Source organism: Magallana gigas, chromosome 2, assembly GCF_963853765.1.
Source record: "Magallana gigas chromosome 2, xbMagGiga1.1, whole genome shotgun sequence".
Classification (NCBI taxonomy): domain Eukaryota; kingdom Metazoa; phylum Mollusca; class Bivalvia; order Ostreida; family Ostreidae; genus Magallana; species Magallana gigas.
In genome coordinates, this window is record NC_088854.1 from 58,840,455 (window position 1) to 58,859,402 (window position 18,948).

An 18,948-nucleotide genomic window follows, 5' to 3' on the forward strand; every position below is an offset into this window, starting at 1 on the left:
GATTTAGCATTGATTTATACGACAGCGTACAAGGTAATTTAAAAAATCAAATCAAATTATGATCAAAGTGCCATGTTTGCGGTAGGTGCTGACACGATAAGAGAATGCCCTGAATTAAAGCATTCGGTGATTATTTTAAAGAATATTCACATGAGTTTTGAAACAAGTTTTGTTTAGATTTTAGATTCTATCGGTCACATATTAATAACTTCTGTATTGTTTCTACATGGTCGTTAGTTTCATTGTGAAAACGAACTTATTTCTGTGTTGCCCTCCCACCGCCCCGGTGCCAAGTGCTCTCTTTTTTTTAAATTCCAGATCTGTCGAAAATCATTTAATAGTGACTTGTTATGTGTAACATTTTCTCCTGAGCGTGTTTCTCTTTCCCACCCGTCTTTTTATTCGGTCAGTCTTTGTAAATTTCAGATGTGTCGAAAATCATTTAATAGTGACTTGTTATGTGTAACATTTTCTCCTGAGCGTGTTTCTCTTTCCCACCTGTTTTTTTATTCGGTCAGTCTTTGTAAATTTCACACTTTCTTAAAAATTGCGTAAATTCAATCGCCACGTGCTACCGAAAATCTTGTGTCACTTTGAACAGTGCAAACAGCTCAGAACATATACAGCCCCAGCTTATTTATGGCTGCAGATCATTAATTGTTATGTAATTAATCAACAGTTCGAAGGGTGCTTTCTTCAAAGTGGTCAATTTTCAAACAACGAGACTTTCATTTTCACATTAAAGGCGCGGGATCGTAATCTGAGAACGTGGATATAATAAATTAACATGTCGAACACGCTAAACTTCTATTATATATAGTTATGAACAGAATAATATATATTATAATTAAAAGTTTTAAGTCAAATGTAATGTTTTCTTGGGATAAGATGTTATGAAATACGACTACATTATGCTATGCAGGTGGTCGCCATAGAAATCATCAAAGTATTGCAAGTTAGGACATATTAGTTTACTTGACTTACAGAATATAATATAGCGACATATCTGCCTCCAAAAAATATATGTGCTTCTCAAAGTTACACTTCAGTGAGATGGACATGTGTTCTTTGGGATTTTCTTTATTGCTAATTATATGAAAATTGATTTTTAAAAAAAAGTTTTATTGAAGTTGTGTGGTATGAGGATGTCATGCAACTTAATTTACTTACAAGGTTAGCTACAGCCAGTGGAATACTAATTTTAGGTCAACAAGTCAATGATTACCCAATCTATTAAAATACAAGATAATAAAATAGAGAAGGCAAATATTGCTTGTGACATGTACGTAGTTTTTTTTATATATCTTTATGATAAAGCAGAGAAAAGCAAAAAAAAAATAAAAAAAAAAAAAACCTACAAAAAACAAACATGGAACTTGCATCAAATTTACTTTATGTACATGTTACCAAAAATCCGACCGAATATGCGCCTTTGTCACATTTAATTAGATTAACTGAAAATAAAAACCGTAACACCATTATCTTCCGCTTATTTTTATTGAAGTTTCTCCCTTTTTTTAAAAAAAAATACATACGTAAACTTTCTCCGAGAAAATAACTGTTGATCCGATAAAGGAGAAAAAACTGACTTAAAAAAAGGGATTTTGAATATTATTGCATCGTAATTTTACGTTACATAGCGGTGTCTGTATATCAGGAGTAAAATTTAGACGCTCACTTATGCATAAATTCTCCCGATGATCTTAGATAGCTGATTATTATTTTAAATGTTCAAGTCTACTCGTATTATCAAATAATATCAGCCCTGAATAAATTTTCATAGATGCCATCGATTTTGGCTATTTACCAAATTTTGACAGCACGAAACAAATTCAAACTTGCACATAGTCTTCAAAAAATTAGAAAGATTTATTTACAGAAGTTACGTGTTTTTTATGCACGTTTTTACTTACATTTCCATACATGAATCAAGAGTACATGTAATATATAACAATCCATGCTACCCTGAAAAATTTAACTCCATTAAACTTCTCATTGTTTAAACCCCTGTCACGCTGGAGCTGCGTCCTCACAGCGATCCCGCTGCGTAATTGAATAATGTAAAACACCGTGGTAAACGAACTAGAGTCTTCTACAGCGCCGTAACAACTCAACGGCATCTTCGTTCGCCGCAGTGGGATATCCTAGCCTAGAACATTTTAGAACGCCATGCGACGGCGCGTACTTTGAACATGCACAAAGTACGCGCCGTGACTCTGCGTTCCGATTAACACGCCGTAGAAGTGGAGTAAGGTCGCCATGACAGCGCCGTAAAGTCTCCAACAGCGCATGTGCACGCAGTCAGCGCGCAGAGTACGCTGTGGATGCGCGGTAAAAACTCCTAGCACGTCATGAGCGCTCGGCGGATACCCAGCGAGAGGGCAGTCAATCGCCAAGTAGAACTCTGTGGAAACGTAATTGGGAGCTCTGTAAGAACACCTTTCTGAACTTTCCTTGCGATCCTACGGCGATTCCATTAATTTTACAACGCCGTGAACACGCACTGGGAACGCAACTTTGTGTGACAGGGCCTTAAAGAGTTTTCAAAACAATTACACAAACTGTGTTCGACAAATAGTTTTCCTAAAACATTTTCTTCCTGTCTTTATACAGGCTTTCAATCACAGCACGTTTTTATAACAAAAGCAGAAGTGAAATTTTAGTCATTAGTCATTATAATCGTTTGACACCAAATCACATAAATTTTCACCTCGCAGCAACAACGGAAGACCTACTCGTGGCTTTGCCACGAGCTCTGCTCTAGTTTTTTGTATATAATTTTATGTGACAGTGTGTTGATTAAATGACGTCACAATGTACTGGCAAGAAATGGTACACAGCAAAAACTGGTCGCACGTCAGTAGTTTTACGAAATGATTATGGTACAAAATGACTCCTAGTAAAATTTCATGGAGACGAAGAAAAATTGTTTCATAGTTCCTACCATTTTTGTACTCAATATTGTATAATATTTAAAATATATGATTTTTGCAATAGCATTATAATATATATATACGCAAAATGTAAACCAAGTGCGCTATATTTACCTTGACATCAAAATCTTCTCGTGGTTGTTTTGTCTGCGTTGACCTTGTGACTTGAGTTACAACCCTTTTCTCTGGTGTGACTTTAGGTGCAGGACTACATTTACGGGAAGGTGTGCAAAATAAACTTTTCTTGAGCCTTGACCTTGGTGTCGGCGTTTGTTTAACTAACGGTCTTTTTTCCCCTCTTCTAGGTGTACTTAAACACTGTTGAATAATGCCTGGCATTGCTTTGAGTGTCCCTAAAAGTTTGTCGCGTTCTTCTGTTAACGACACAACTTTCGTCTCAATGTTCCCATTTAATTTCCTTATTCTGTTCAGTTTATTCACACACTGATTGCAAAGAACGCCAGTCATAGCTATTCCCAGTATTTTGAAAATATTTCCATAGTGATCTTGACTAATATTTGATGCTAAGGACCTGTAAGACTTATCCCGGATATTTTTCTTACAAAAGCCACACGTCTTCATGGACGCCGCCATTGTTGCATGTTTAGTTAACAACAAAACGTATTTTCAAAACTGAAGAGTTCCAAATTTACTATCAGAGTTTCTGATTGGTTGTTCAATATGAACGAATTTGCATATTTTACAGTGATATTTCGGCTGGTTTGCCCACGGGTGATAAGTAAAAGACGCGATCACCCGTGGGTATCCGACGATGCAGAAAATGGTAAATTGTATAATTTTTAACAAGAGAAAAAATTGAGCTCAAATTAAATTCATTATTAATGAATATGAGAACAACACAAAAATCATCGAAATATGTAGTTAACAGTGTAGTAAGAGTAGCGGGTTATGTAAGTTGTTTTCTGCGATGCTAGCAGATTCAGAACCCAAGTCAAGCATCAAAAGGAATTTCATTTTTTAAATTTACACCTTTATTTTTAAAATCATTGAAGTGATTTAAAAAAGTGAGTAATAGTTACTAAATTATTATTGTTAACCAGAACGTTAGATAAAGAAATTCCAATCTTATATGGGAATTTGAGTCTGGCACCATCATTATTATTCCGTGCAGCCAAGGCGTGATTTGTTTATACTGCTGAAGGTTTCAACTTATCGATAAATTGGATATAATTGGATCGAGTATATTTAAGCCACGTCGGTTTCTATAAAGCCTTTAATCACAACATGTCTACTTAAGAAATAGAATAAAATAGAAAATACTTAGTGGGTGTAAATCTATAGGTTGTATACACGGTGTTATCTCATGATCACTTTGTTTAAAGGTCTTTGCATTGTTTGGTTAAAACTCTTTGAATCGATCGATATCTAGAATGTTATGCTCTATTTCTTAATATATGATCGATTTTTTCCTGACATTTCATAATCATGGTTTTTTCATTAAAGAAAATAGTGAATCAGGAAATAGTTTCACTAAATAAACAGTATGACGTTTGCTCTTGTCTGGTCAGTGCTACTGAGTCTCATATCACACGGTAAGTATCCAGAAAAGTACTTTAGTTTTAAATTTTAATATTGCAAACCCTTGCCAAATTGAGATTTAAAACTTACGCGTATTTTAAAACCGGTATTCATAAAACTACATATATATTGGTGTAATGAGGTTTTTTTTATGAACTTTCCAGATTTAATGTATACAATTGTTGATATCAAATACTTTCACTCAAAACTGTCGGTTAACGACGGTCTATCTTTAACATGCCATTTATGTATATAACTTGTACTTTCGTTTTGAATCAATTATTTCAGACTTAGCTCAGAACATTCAGATACAAGCCATCCCACCAACAGTGACTCTCCGGGAGAATGATTTAGTTGTCCTGTGCTCCATCACTAATCCTTCACAACTCACTTCCTTATTCTTCATTCAGCTCTCAAAGAATGCTAGTGGTAACTTTACCACAGTAGTTTCAGTTGCCAGTGGAGACAAACTTTTGTGGGCAGACAAAACATTGCACAGCAGAGGAGCTACAGCTTCCGGTTCTATAAGCACATTAAACACTGCACAACTGAGACTTACACTAAATAAGGACATTGTTCGATGTCCCGACGACTTCAAAATATACAAATGTAAAATGTCTGGGATTAATAGTCAATCAAATGTTGTCGAAGATGAAACATTGCCAATCACAGTCACATACAATAGTATGTACTGCATTCAATATGCATATTAACATTGTTTCTTTTTTATTATTATTATTTTGTATGAACAATACGAAATGACGATTATTAATGTATGATTTTGTTAAAATAGAAAATGGTTTGAAATATGCATGAAAGTGACTTTATTGCATTAAGAGTTTCCGATTTCTAATACTTGCAAATATTAAATGGTAAAAGTCAATGGCGGTATTTTTTAAAATTTTGATTCAGTCAAACCAACTGTGATGGAGATGCCTCGAGTGAAGATCCCGAGTGATCCTTACAATACGCCAAGTCGACAGTTTTCCAAGGGAACTGTAATACAGATAACTTGTGAAGGACAGATCGGTAGTGATCCAAGCACTGTATGTATTAACACAATAGCAAACATACACTAAGAAAAAAATTGAATTTCCTTCTTTTTCTTCCAGGCAGATTGAAAACATTTCATGCTGTGATTTCAGATGATTGGATGGTGTGCCCAAAGAGCCAATGAAAAGAGCTTCACAAAATTGTCCCAGACTCCAATCAGTTCGGAGGTTTCTCAGTCAGGTTGTCAGTACACACGATCAAGTACCATCACATACAGCCTGACCAGTCAAGACACCTTCACAAGGTTTTTGTGTGAATCTGGAAATACTGGTAGTTGCGGATCGGGGACCGCCATACAATATGTTAATATCACCATTGGTAATATATTATTATTGGCAGTGTATCAAAATCCATGGAACATTTCATTATTTTGATTGAAATAACAATAATTTCAAATACTTTAAAAACACTGTACTGGATAACGGTGAAATTTTCTTTCATGTTAATAGGGGGTCAATATCATTAAAGCTGCTTGGTCCGATTTTATACCAAATTTTATGCACGCTTTAAAACGATGGCTATGCTTAGTATATGTATAATAATAGACATTGCAGTTGTTTACCCAGTCAATTAAGCCAAATTTCAATGAAGAAAAATACGTACAAAATCTGCTAACAAAACATACGACATTAAAAGGTACCGCGTTATTTCGCCTCATGTTAAATTTCACCCCTGACGACGATACGGGTTTGGTTGTATTACGAATTTGACATCGCTTTAAATAAAGGTCGAAATGGTCAGACAAATGATCAGACAAATTACAAATAAACATGTGTACGTTTTGATCGCCAATATTTCTAGAGCCTGCTTTCTTTACAATCGATGCATAGCATGCGGGTTGAACAACCCCAATCATTCGGGGGACGAAACCATGCGGTTTCCTTTTCTAAACATTCCCGTGATGCATTTTGGTTTGTTTTTTCGTTTGCCCAAAGAGAAATTATTTTTATTTACTTTGAATATTTCTAACTTAGAAAGGAGATTGATTCTGCTGGTGTAAATAGGAGAAAGTCCATAACTTTGTAAGATAAATGATTTGTATGAACAAAATTTTGATACTGTAATTACGAAAAAAATCGGACCAAGCAGCTTTAAATATGAACAATTAGGCGCTAATCTGCGTAAAATTTTGAGATAATGAGCAAAACATGTTTAAATGAAACAATTTTAACAGATGGGGTAAAATTGACTCGAAGATAATGGAGAGGCTACCTTTGACGCAAACTTCAATGAATTCCATTACACTCCGTGTAATATGTGTACACAGCAACACATTGATGACTTTACACAACTTACCCCTTGCCGCTTTCAGCCTGATTAGATTTTGTCCGATTATGTGTTAAGAGTTGTATAAATATACATATCTTTGCATACATATATTATGTTTGTACATCTTTAAAGTGGCATGGTCACGATTTTGGTCAAAAATTATTTTACCGTTTTTTTATGTTTACAATAAGTAAGGCATGTGTAGTCGTCAACCAAAATGAGTGTCAGTCGTCGAGTAATAAGAGATATATAGTGAACATTTTCTTGGTTACTTGAGTCTCTCGGGTAACTCATTGCCATAAGGCTTTAAGGTGGCTCTATACACCCACAGTTTTTTTTCCAATTTTCAATAGAAGACCACAAAACATATACTTATCAAATATTAAAATGATGATAGGGATACTATTGGTATTTTTAAAGAAATTTCAAATGTTTTTTCATGTTTTTGTAAATTAATTTTTAAAAAGTTAACTATTAACAAATTGAAAGAATATTTTTTGTTATATGATGGATATTTCTTTCGGTCACCTAAAAATAGATATAATACTTCTTAAAATTCAAAAATTTTACAATTGCAATTTTTTTTAGTATTTCCCCAAAACGAAATTTTTCATACTTCTTCATATATTCAAATCATCTGAAAAAGCTGCTTGATGTTATAAGAAAATGTATTTTAATAACTGTGACATAAAAAATTGAATAAAAAATCATTGCAAATAAACACAAATTTTATTTGGTATGAAAGTTCCTCCGGTAAGAGTTATCGTTCCTAAGTCCCAAGGCCCAAACATCTTGGGGACTTTTCATTTCTGAGTTAAAGAAAATTTCCTAAATATCACGATAGATTGATAAATACATACATGTTTCATTATAGGCCTATATAAATGAATTTATTAGCTTTAATGCAAAACTAAGTCAAATAAATAAAGTGGAAAATTACCTAATAGGATTTATGTATCCCAACCTGAGAGAAATTCAAAGCCACCCTCCCATTCCCTTATGATGGTTTATAGGAACATCTGTCAATATTAATGTGGATTAAAGTTTATTATAATTAAAATACTTTCACCGGTTTAGAATTTTCTTTCACAGTATTCAACCAAAAAATACGTTTGAGAGAATTTTGGAAAGTTAAAAATTTTATTGTCCTCAACGGGATTCGAACTCATGACCTATAGGTTTGTAGTGAACCCACTAACCCACTGAGCTACGCTGTAAGATATCGAAAATTGGAAAGAAACTATTAAAAAAATTATGCTTGATTTTATTGTTTTTTACGAATAATAATACGACACAACGTAAATGTGTCACATTACTTGTGAGTAATGATTTTTCCAATTAACAAATTAAATCTAAGACTATTCATTTAACAATTGTTTTAAAAGAGCGGTCCCCATACAATTCGCATTAGTTTGAATCAGCCAGTACCGGAATTGCATGGTTCCAGATTTCCTTGTTTGCGTACTGCGTCATCAAAAAGTGGAGCCACCTTAAATGCAAACATTAGACTCCCTAACAAGTCCATCTACTGGCGTTTGTACTCAGTGACCATCAAAGTCTGTGAAACTCTTGTTTTTTTGTGACATTTTTGTTTCGACCACATTTCATTGCAAGAAATTTTCCAATTCCATTAAAATAGTTCGTATTACCAGACCATAATAATAGCATTTGGTTTGATTTAAAATTGATGTGAACTTTTTACAGAAACAGCTTACAAGGCTAATACCTTTATGATTTTTGGGGTCAGATGATTCCCTCTCCTAGGTACAGGAATTGCAGTAGACCTTGAAAAAAAGAACTACAATTGTCTATTTACAATTGTCTGTTTAACAGTCTATAACAAGTACAAGACAATTGTTACTCTCTCTAAAATATTTATCTATTCAAATGTTTATGTATAACTTGTCTAAAATAATATTTAATAATTCATATATTTAGCTCAAGTTGTACATGTATGACTATTAGATTACTGAAGTTGGGTTTTGTGAATGAAGTAAAATCAATAAGATCGGGTATTAATGAGAAATGAATTACAAATACTGTAACGAATTCTTAGCAACAAATACTCATGGAAGAGATGGTATGTATAATGACAACAAGTCTATCTATATTTAATATTTTTGTGATAAATTGTAAATTTAAGAAAGAACTAGTAGTATTTGCCAGAAACTCTTAAAACTCTGGATGATCAACTTTTTTGATCATTTTGTAAATCTTTCGTATGTCTCTCTGTAAAACTTTTTACAATTAGATTACTGAATTTGGGTTTTGTAAATGCAGTAAAATCAATAAGATCGGGTATTAATGAGAAATGAATTACAAACAAATACTGCAACAAATTCTTAGCAAGAAAGGTACTCGTCATCTCTTTGTAATGTAGAGAAACGGAAAGTAATAATATCTATGATAAACTTGTTGACATCATTGTATCATGACACGTTTACTGTTTCAATTCCTAATTCCTTTAATTCAGTTTGTATAATTAATTTCAGAATAGTTTTAAGGCAAGGTTGTATGAAAACTAAACATATATTCTTTTACCATTTACAGTTCCTGAGACAAGTACTCATGGAAAAGATGGTATGTATTATGACAACAAGTCTATATTTAATATTTTTGTGGTAAATTGTAAATTTAAGAAAGAACTGGTAGTATTTGCCAGAAACTCTTAAAACTCTGGATGATCAACTTTTTTTGATCATTTTGTAAATCTTTCGTATGTCTCTCTGTAAAAATTTTTACATTTTAAGACTATTTCTCAAGTATTCATCAGGCAGAATTTCAACCATCTTCAAAGGGATGATAAGAAAGAGGGAGAAAACATTTCATTTTAGACAGCTAACATAAACTGAACAAATCTCAAACTTAGTCACCCATTTGATAGATAGATAGATAGATAGATAGATAGATAGATAGATAGATAGATAGATAGATAAAAAGTAAAAAAGAAAACACGAAAAACGTTCAATATAGCTTAAGCGCTTTCATTTTAAAATCTTCAGAAGCTTTATAATGGTAACATACCATTATATAGCTTCTGTTATATAATGAATATTATATGTAATGCTTTATTTTGATACCAGGATACATGATCAAACGTGTATGCTACAAATTAATATGTAATCTGAACATTTTAAATATTTTTAACTACATGTTTTAAAGTATAATTTGTTTTTATAATTCATATGTTTGTATATGTAGCATTTTTTTCTCTAACAACATTTTTGATCAACCTTTATGAAATGTTTTTAATTATGATGGCACGTATTTTGTTTATCATACCTGAATGATATCTTTGAAACAATAAGTAAATAATATCCATGGTCTTCATACATTCAGATTCATCTGATGCTGGAACAATTGCCGGAGGGGTGATAAGCGGACTGATTGGACTCATAATTGTCTTTGTCGTTCTGAGAATGGTAAACATATTTTCAGTGTATTGTCTTTACTGTTTTACTCCTTTTCCTTTACTTTAGAATTCTTCTTATACGCCGCAAATACCCTTCCTGAAATATAACAGAACATGAAGTAAATAAAGCAAAACATCGTATCTCTCAAAAACTGGTGGTATATTTGACCATTTTTAAGCAAAGTTTGTCCGGCGTATGTAGTAGTGTTTGATACATTCTTTTCAGGGTTTTGGTTTTCTTCATGTCTTTAAATCACTCATCCAAAATCAACCAATCTTGACCAATGCAGCACAAATCTACATTATTTAAACTAGGGTCGACTCAATAAATAAAAGAAATTTCTATAGTTTAAAAAGGATGTGTTTTAGCTCACCCGAACCGAAGGGTTAAAGAGAGCCTTTCTGATCCCCTGTTGTCTTTTGTCCTTCTGTATTGCTCTGTTCGTCCGTCTTTCTCTAAACTTTTTTTTGACTTTTTTAGAACCTTTGCATCAGATATAATAAAACTAATCAAATTATAAAAATGTAAACAAAACTAGAGCAAAGCTCGTTGCAAAGGTACGAGTGGGTCTTCTGATAATGTCGAAAGTAAAGCTAAATCTTTCTCTAAGAATCAGAGTTCTTAAACCAATAAACATAAGTAAATAAAACAAAAAGAAAAAAAATCGAATTATTTTTGGTACGAATTCACAAAATCAAAATGATTCTAGGTACGAATTAGCAAAAACATTATCAATTTCAAGAACAACTTAGCAAATACAAATCCGAATGTGTTTTTAAGTACGATTTAACAATTATCGAATTATTTTAGATACGAGTTAATTTAACTATGAACATAAAACTATTTTCTTTACCAAGAATGTGGAATCAAAATTTCCAGAAAAGTCAATTTTTGAACACCTATATCTCTGTAATGCATCGGCCGATTTTAAAACGGATTTCAGTTTTACATTAAACTTAATAAGCTTTTATTTTTGCTTTTATGATTAATAACAAATTATCGCTCTAAACAAGGTTACTATAAAAAGACTTTTTAGCCCTCCTGGTCCCTAATTTGAGGGGTCAGCCCCTTTTTCTTGATATCAAATTAAAGGTCTCGCAAATATAAACATATTTTGTTCAACAAGTGTTCACGAATTGTTAACCGTAATAGAGATATTGGAACAACTGTGTTTTAGGGGCCGACCCTTCAACTCCTTACTGGGCCCACCAATGAAAAAATTTTTAGGTATCACATTGCTAACAACATTATTTTCAGCAACTTTTGTTATACAATGTTTTTCAAAATATTTCTCCTTTTCAAGATAATATTGATCAAAGTTCTGGATTTCTGGCCCCTTGAAACCCCTAATTATGTAACATATGACTTTAGTATGGTCCAGTAAAGATGAACAGCTGTACAATGAACATTTTTGCTTCTATAATTAATAACAAATTATTTTTCAGTAAAGAGTTATTATATAAAGACTTTAGAGCGCTCTTGGTCCCTAATTTGAGGGGCCAGTCCCTTTTTCATCATATTAAATAAAACATCTCATAAATATAAACATATTTTGTTTAATAAGTGTTCAGAAATTGTTGACCGATTTGGAGATATCTGAAAAACAGTGTTTTAGGGGCCGACCCTTAAACTCCTTACAGGGGCCACAAACCATAAACTTTAAGGTACCATGTTCTAAAGAACATTATTTTAAGCAACTTTTGTTCAACATTGCCTTTCAAAATATTTCTCCTTTTCAAGATATTAATGATGAAAGTTTTGGTCTTCTGGCCGCTTGAAACCCCTAATTAGGTAACAAATGTTTAAAATAAGGAACTGTGTAGATAAACAGCTGTACAATACACATTTTTGACTCTATAATTAATGACAAATTATTGCTCAGTAAAGAGTTAAAATTAAAAGACTTTAGAGCCCTCCTGGCCCCCAATTAAAGGGGCCAGCCCCTTTTTATTAAAACAAAACAAAAGCTCGTATAAATCTTAACAACTTTTGCATTACATGTTTTAACAAATTATCTACAGGTTAAAAGATATTTTGCAAAACGTGTTAAAATTTTGCCAAAACTTTTGGTGCCAATTTTTGACCTCGGGCGAGCTTCCACAATGTCAAATACAGAGGATCATCTACAGACATACATCTACATATTCCTGAAAGTTTCACGTTTCTATACCCTTTAGTTTCGGAGGAGTTACGTGGACAAAATGGTCCTTAAAAATTCACAAAATCTTCAAAACCTCAAACTGGAAGTGCCGTCATCAGCTCAAAATTTTATTTTTGCAAGCACGTGTCATGTTCTATCAGTCCTGTAAATTTTGTGAAAATCGACCAAATAGTTTTTGAGTTATAGCTCTCGAAAAATGTCAGAGGAAAAATATAAAATAACTAGACACGATCTCGTTGCGAGCAACGAGGAGGTCTTCCGTCTGATTTTAGAATTTGAGATATATGTTCGATCTTGATTTTGATATTCAACAGCTAAACATGATTTAGAATAGAAAACAGGGTCTACATTCTAAGGGCCAGATACTATTTTGTTTCAGGGATAAGAGCTTTGTTCAACAAATGTTTTGAAATTCGTCACCGTTCTTGAGATATCTGAGAAAAAAAAGTTTTAGGGGCCAATCCCTTATTGGAGCCGCTGAACCAAATTTTGAAGGTTGCATTTTGTAAAGTACATCATTTTGAGCATCTTTTCTTCTATACTGCATTTCAAAAATTTTACTTTTTGAGATATATGTGGCCATCGTTTATGGACCCTTGACCCCTAAAATATCATTATTACATAACACATGAATGAATCATTACATTACTTGGATACAGAACTATAAAATAAACATATTTGCTTTTATAGCCTTTCATTAAATTTCCCTCAGTAAAGAGCTACAGATGAAAGATTTTAGAGCCCATTAGTTCCCTAATTTGAGGGGCCAGCCCCCTTTTTGATATCAAATAAAAGGTCATTTAAATCTGAACACATTTTGTTCAACAACTGTTTAGAATTTCGTTACCGTTCTTGAGATATATGGAAAAGAACATTTTAGGGGCTGATCCCTTAACTCCTTATAGAGACCGTTTAACGAAATTTTGAAAATTGTATATGATTTAATACATCATTTTGAGCATCTTTTCTTCTATACTTCATTTCAAAATATTTTTCCTTTCTGAGATATATGTGATCAGAATTCTGGACTTTTGGCCCCTAAAAACCCCTAATTACGTAACACATGATAAAATCATTACATTGCTTGGATACATAACTGTGAGATAAACATATTTGCTTCTATAACCGTTCACAAAATATCCCTCAGTAAAGGGCTACAAATAAAAGACTTTAGAGCCCTTTGGACCCCTAATTTTAGGGGCCAGCCCCTTTTTCTTGATATCAAATAAAATGTCATTTAAATCTGAACATTTTTTTGTTCAACAACTGTTAAGAAATTCGTTACCGTTCTTGAGATATATGGGAAAGAACATTTTAGGGGCAGATCCCTTAACTCCTTATAGGGGTCGTTTAACGAAATTTTGAAAATTGCATATGATTTAATACATCATTTCGAGCATGTTTTCTTCTATACTGCATTTCAAAATATTTTTCCTTTCTGAGATATATGTAATCAAAATTCTGGACTTTTGGCCCCTAAAAACCCCTAATTACGTAACACATGATAAAATCATTATATTGCTTATATACATAACTGTAAAATAAACATATTTGCTTCTATAATTGTTTACAAAATATCCCTCAGTAAAGGGCTACAGATGAAAGACTTTAGAGCCCTTTGGTCCCCTAATTTTAGGGGCCAGTCCCATTTTGTCGATATCAAATGAAAGGTCTTGTGAATATAAACTTTTTTTGCTTTACATGTGTTAACAAAATATTTTTCAGAAAAGAGATAAACCAAGAAAACCATGAAAAATAACGACGTTTTTTAAGTCTCAATTTTCGGGACCAGGCGAGCTTTAACGCCTTTTGAGCATGACAAATTTGAATGCCAAATTGCACATCTACAATCTCTTGTCTACAATCCCTGAAAGTTTGAACTCAATATCTTTTACCGTTTAGGAGTAGATCCCTGGACAAGCCGACCCTCTGAAAATCACTAAAACGTCATTTTCTCAAAAACGGATATGACGTCATCAAAATAAAAACATGTATATTAAGTTGGGACTAATATCTATTAGATCTGAAAGTTTCACAAAAATCGGTTCAGCCATTTTTGAGAAATCGCCTGCACAAATTTTGTAAGAAAAAAAAATAATAATAATAGGGAAAAAGAAACCGAACGAAAACAATAAGGTCTTCCGTTGGAAAACGGAAGACCTTAATAATAAAAAGAAACCGTAGAATAACAAGAGGGTCTTCCGTTGGAAATGGAAGACCCTAATAACAATTTTATGTTTTAAAAGGGAGATGGTTACAAAACAGTGAAAAGGGTAGGTATCTTTTAAATTTTCTGGTCGAGAACCTCTGCACCAATAATGTCAATATTAGCAAAATGGCTTCGATATGGCTCCAATAGGGGGTCAAAATTCAACATACAAATATATAAGTTTAACAGTCTTCTTCTACACAACTGCAATGCTTATTATGCAAGCATCCTAAGAAAGTACAGATTTATATAATACAAACTATGACCCCCGGACTAATACTGAGGCCAAAGAGGATTTAAAGGTCCTCTTTAAAACAGATTGGTAAAATGTTTAAAACTATTTTTAAAAAGATATACAATGATATGTTAAGTAATATTACTATGCTAGCAACCTAAACAATCTTCGTTTTTCTTATATCAAAATTAAAGTAACCTCTCAATGCCTTTTCACAACTATTTATCGTTCATTTGATTATATTATCTTTGATTTGTTGAGGACTAGTATAATAATACTTGTCAATGCATCAGTATTGTTCATGTGAGCGATGTTGTCAATCGTTCGTTATGTATTTGTTCATATATTATTATATTCATATTTTATTCTTTAATCAATTTATTTTTTGTATACTTTTAACTAAAATCACGACAAAGTAGCCATTCAATGACGATTTCATGAAACTATACTGCGAACAAAAACAAAGACACGTGTTAGTCTGTATATTTCTCTCATTGTAGAAATTGAATTTCTGTTTTACTGTGGAATCATTAAATTTCATTGCGGCTAAATTTTCATGAAATTCGTGGGTATCCTTCATCCACGAATTAATATCCTCCATGAACTAATGAATTGGAATTATAAAGTGTATTTCCTTTCGCAAGTATAAAATTTTTACCGAACGTTACGCCCCCCCCCCCCAACAAACCTGTAAAATTCAGGCAATCCACGAAAATTGACCACCTCGAATTTTAATGATACCACAGTATATTTATTTTTGGTTATTTAAAAGCAGAATAACAAAAAAGCATTCACTTTTTCTTTCTTTTTCAGAGAAATAATGAAAGAATATAAGAAATTGCTAAAAATGACAACGCTCTAGGCTAGGAACCTTGAGTTGTTAGCTTGTTCACAGTTTATATATAGGTAAGACCAGGGACATCATGCAAACGACTATATCAGAAGCAGGATGAAATCACTTTGTCTCCCTCCTTCCCTCCCTATCTCTCAAGAATGAAGATGTAGTAATAGGTATTGGTAATTGAAGTTAAATATTTACAAATCTGATGTAACTAAAAGTAATGTGTAAATGATCAATTTTTTTAGTTTTATTTAATTGTTATTTAATTATTGATAAAACAAGGTACATGGTACAAATTACCTTTCAATTCAATTAAATTCAATTACACACTAATGCATATATGAATTAAAGAGTGCTGTCCTGAAGCGTTTTTCTTTACGACACTATTTGAGGAAATTTCTTGGACAAATATGTTGATGATTTGCTTGATCTCTTTTCTATGAAATAATTACTGGTTTTTCCTTTTATTTGAAAAATTATTGTTTTAAATTATTAATAATTATCAATTTTTTCAAGCTTCAACATCTAAATTCAACTATTGATTTTAACAGACAACATAACAATATTACCAATAGATATCAATTCTTATATCAATAGTCTGTTTCTTTGAGAAAGAAAGCAATGAAATAGGTAGATTTATCTTTAAGCAGAGGTAATTTGAAATAAATTGTTCATTTTTTTCTCTTAGATATAGTTTTGCATATTTTGTGTAAGTAAAATATCAGCAACATTTTGTGATAACTGACAATAAATACGCAAAAAGAATTATTTGAAAAATACATAATACCAAGTCTAAATAGCATATCTAAAAATGTGATCTTTTGCCTCACATAATTTCACCCCTAAGAGAATACCGACAAGTTATCATAGACAATTCATTTTTAAAAGTTCATTTTTAGGCAGATTTTTGTAACACATTTTATCTTATCAAAAATAGGTCGAAGTTAAAGAATTGGTAGCGGAAATTCGGATTATATAACATTAAACTTTGACGTTTTAGTTATTCGTTGCAACAATCATTAAGAATAGTCATCCTTAATTTACTATTTACCCGGCGCAAAATATATTTTATGATTTGTAATATTTTCAAAATATAGAAAATTTTGGTATTAGTGTAAAATTTTGAGGATTTAAAAAAATAAACATTCTGAGGCCACGAGCACTAAAAGTAGGTCATCGACCTCGTTATCTGAAAGTGAGTTTAATCACATCAGTAGTTGGATCACAATTTTTTGTTCCTATTATCCTACTAGTGGAATGGATTTTTTGCGCCCCCAGTAAACGGAATCCTTAAACTGGATTACGACATTCTCTATTTTATAAATAAAATGAATGTTATTCAAATTGTATAAGATATTTACTCATGCTTTTGAATTCATAGTTTATAATACCTAGAGCTAATTGACTTTAATGGGTTTTAGGTTTCTGTTGCTAATCACCTTATACTGAACTGTACTAAGTACTCTATAATTTCAGAGAGACCTCTAAATACTTATTTGAGGCATACATGTACAGGCGATCCTTGTTATATAAAAAAAGAACGCAATGCGCAATAAGTGAATATATGTTATAATTGTATTTGCAGTGACGTACTAGTATATGTACGATGGACCGGGTGTTTGATTATTTATTTTGTATCATATGTATGTAATTTGCTATGATAACACATGCCACTATAACAAATTATTTACTTATATACTTTCTTCTCTGTTTACTGGATCTGTTCCAATTTTTCACACCTTTAATTAATAATCAAGCAATCGGTTTGAATGTGTTTTGATAAAAATTAAAGTCGGCTTTTTACTTGAGACGTACTCATTTATTCCAAATGTGTTAATAAGGAGGATTCGAGTTGGTATTAATTCACAACGATTATTTTCATTTGCTTTCGCAAGAAGAAATATTATTTCTGATACGTGTCGGTCAGGGGAATGACTTTTGAACATTTAATGAACATTTAATGTTGTGTATATGTTGTTTATACGTTAATCATGGTTTAAGTAATTTTTTACGACAATTTGTATATGTTCTATAAGTGTTTTATCTGCTTTGTCTTATAGATAAAATTTTGTCAAATTAAATTTTACTTTAATCAATTACATCCACGATGTACTTGTTAATTAAGAAATTACATTTGAAAATCCTTGTAATAGTGATTTAATAAACTGTTAAAATGTTAAATGTTGAAATAGTGATTTAATAAAATGTTAAAACGTTAAATGTTAAATTGTGATTTAATTAAACAGCACTTTTTTTATTTACTAGACCCCATTCCTTCTCTCTATCATCGAAACCATCCTTAAAAACGTGTTTTTTTTTCAATTGCATTTTTTCCTTTGGATGCAACTGAATGAACAGGAGAACATGCTATTTACAAAGCAGTTGAATTCTTTACCGATAATATATATTGTACTTTACGAGACTTTAAACTTTCCTGATCAACATGTAAAAACTTATCTATCTCAAACCTGTTTTAATGTGTCCTTTTATATTATTGAGTGTATTGATATTTTTTTTTCCAGTTTTGGGTATTTTGTTTGTTTGATTTTTATAAATGTTCATTTTTTTCTTTGACAGTTGAAATAAGGAACTAAAATCTTATATTTGTAAATTGTCTTGATAATTCTTATTATAGATTTGTTTCTCTCCCTCTCTTAAAATCAACTTTCACTACATAGGAGTTGTATATTTTTAAAGCACTAAGCAAAGCTTAGCGCTTTATTGTCGTTAGACTTCTACTTCCGGTGCATCGAATAACCGCCCCATATGAGCAGAAGTATACATCATTTAAACTGGTTAGGGTACCAGTTTCAGAGGTTTATGTACATAACTGCACGGGCTATTGTGAATCCTACGGGCTATTGTAAATTTAATGTACGGGGCTTACATGCATCATTGCAGGGGGTGTCACGCAGTGATGAGGAAATACAGTATAGTGCCAATACAGAAGCTGAAATGTTAAATACATACACTGTTAATCGTTAATATACATTCAGAGGCTGGGTTAGCGCTTTTCAGTACTATGATTACTTTGATATAGTATTAAGTAACAATTTAAAGATCTTCCAATATGCTTTTCAAGACTGATTTCTCGGATATGCTGTGAAAAAGAAAACTTCAATAAAAAATGTTCCTTGTGATATATTAGAGCGTTGTCATCTTTATTGTACCGTCATCAAATGTGCATACATGTGTCCTCGTTTGATACACTTTCAGTTTTTACATAAGCAGTTCACGGAACAATAAAGATGTTTCGTTTTAATTTCTCGAATATTTTTGTAACATAATAATTTCA

General features: G+C 32.1%; 2 protein-coding genes across 3 annotated transcripts in view; both read left to right on the forward strand.

Annotated features, from left to right (window-relative positions):
• Positions 1–18,948, forward strand: part of LOC136273198 (mucin-22-like) — a 167,149-nt gene that overhangs the window by 108,317 nt on the left and 39,884 nt on the right. The window lies entirely within an intron of this gene.
• Positions 4,353–15,719, forward strand: LOC136273200 (uncharacterized). 2 transcript variants are annotated; one of them, XM_066077523.1, is made up of 8 exons: positions 4,353–4,486; positions 4,761–5,156; positions 5,385–5,518; positions 5,618–5,843; positions 9,345–9,374; positions 10,134–10,216; positions 14,615–14,641; positions 15,626–15,719. In XM_066077523.1, exons 1-8 carry the CDS (start codon positions 4,438–4,440, stop codon positions 15,644–15,646), a joined length of 966 nt encoding a protein of 321 aa, XP_065933595.1. In that variant the 5' UTR covers positions 4,353–4,437; the 3' UTR covers positions 15,647–15,719. The 2 variants fall into 2 exon arrangements, with proteins under 2 accessions (XP_065933595.1, XP_065933596.1); XM_066077524.1 differs by lacking the exon at positions 14,615–14,641.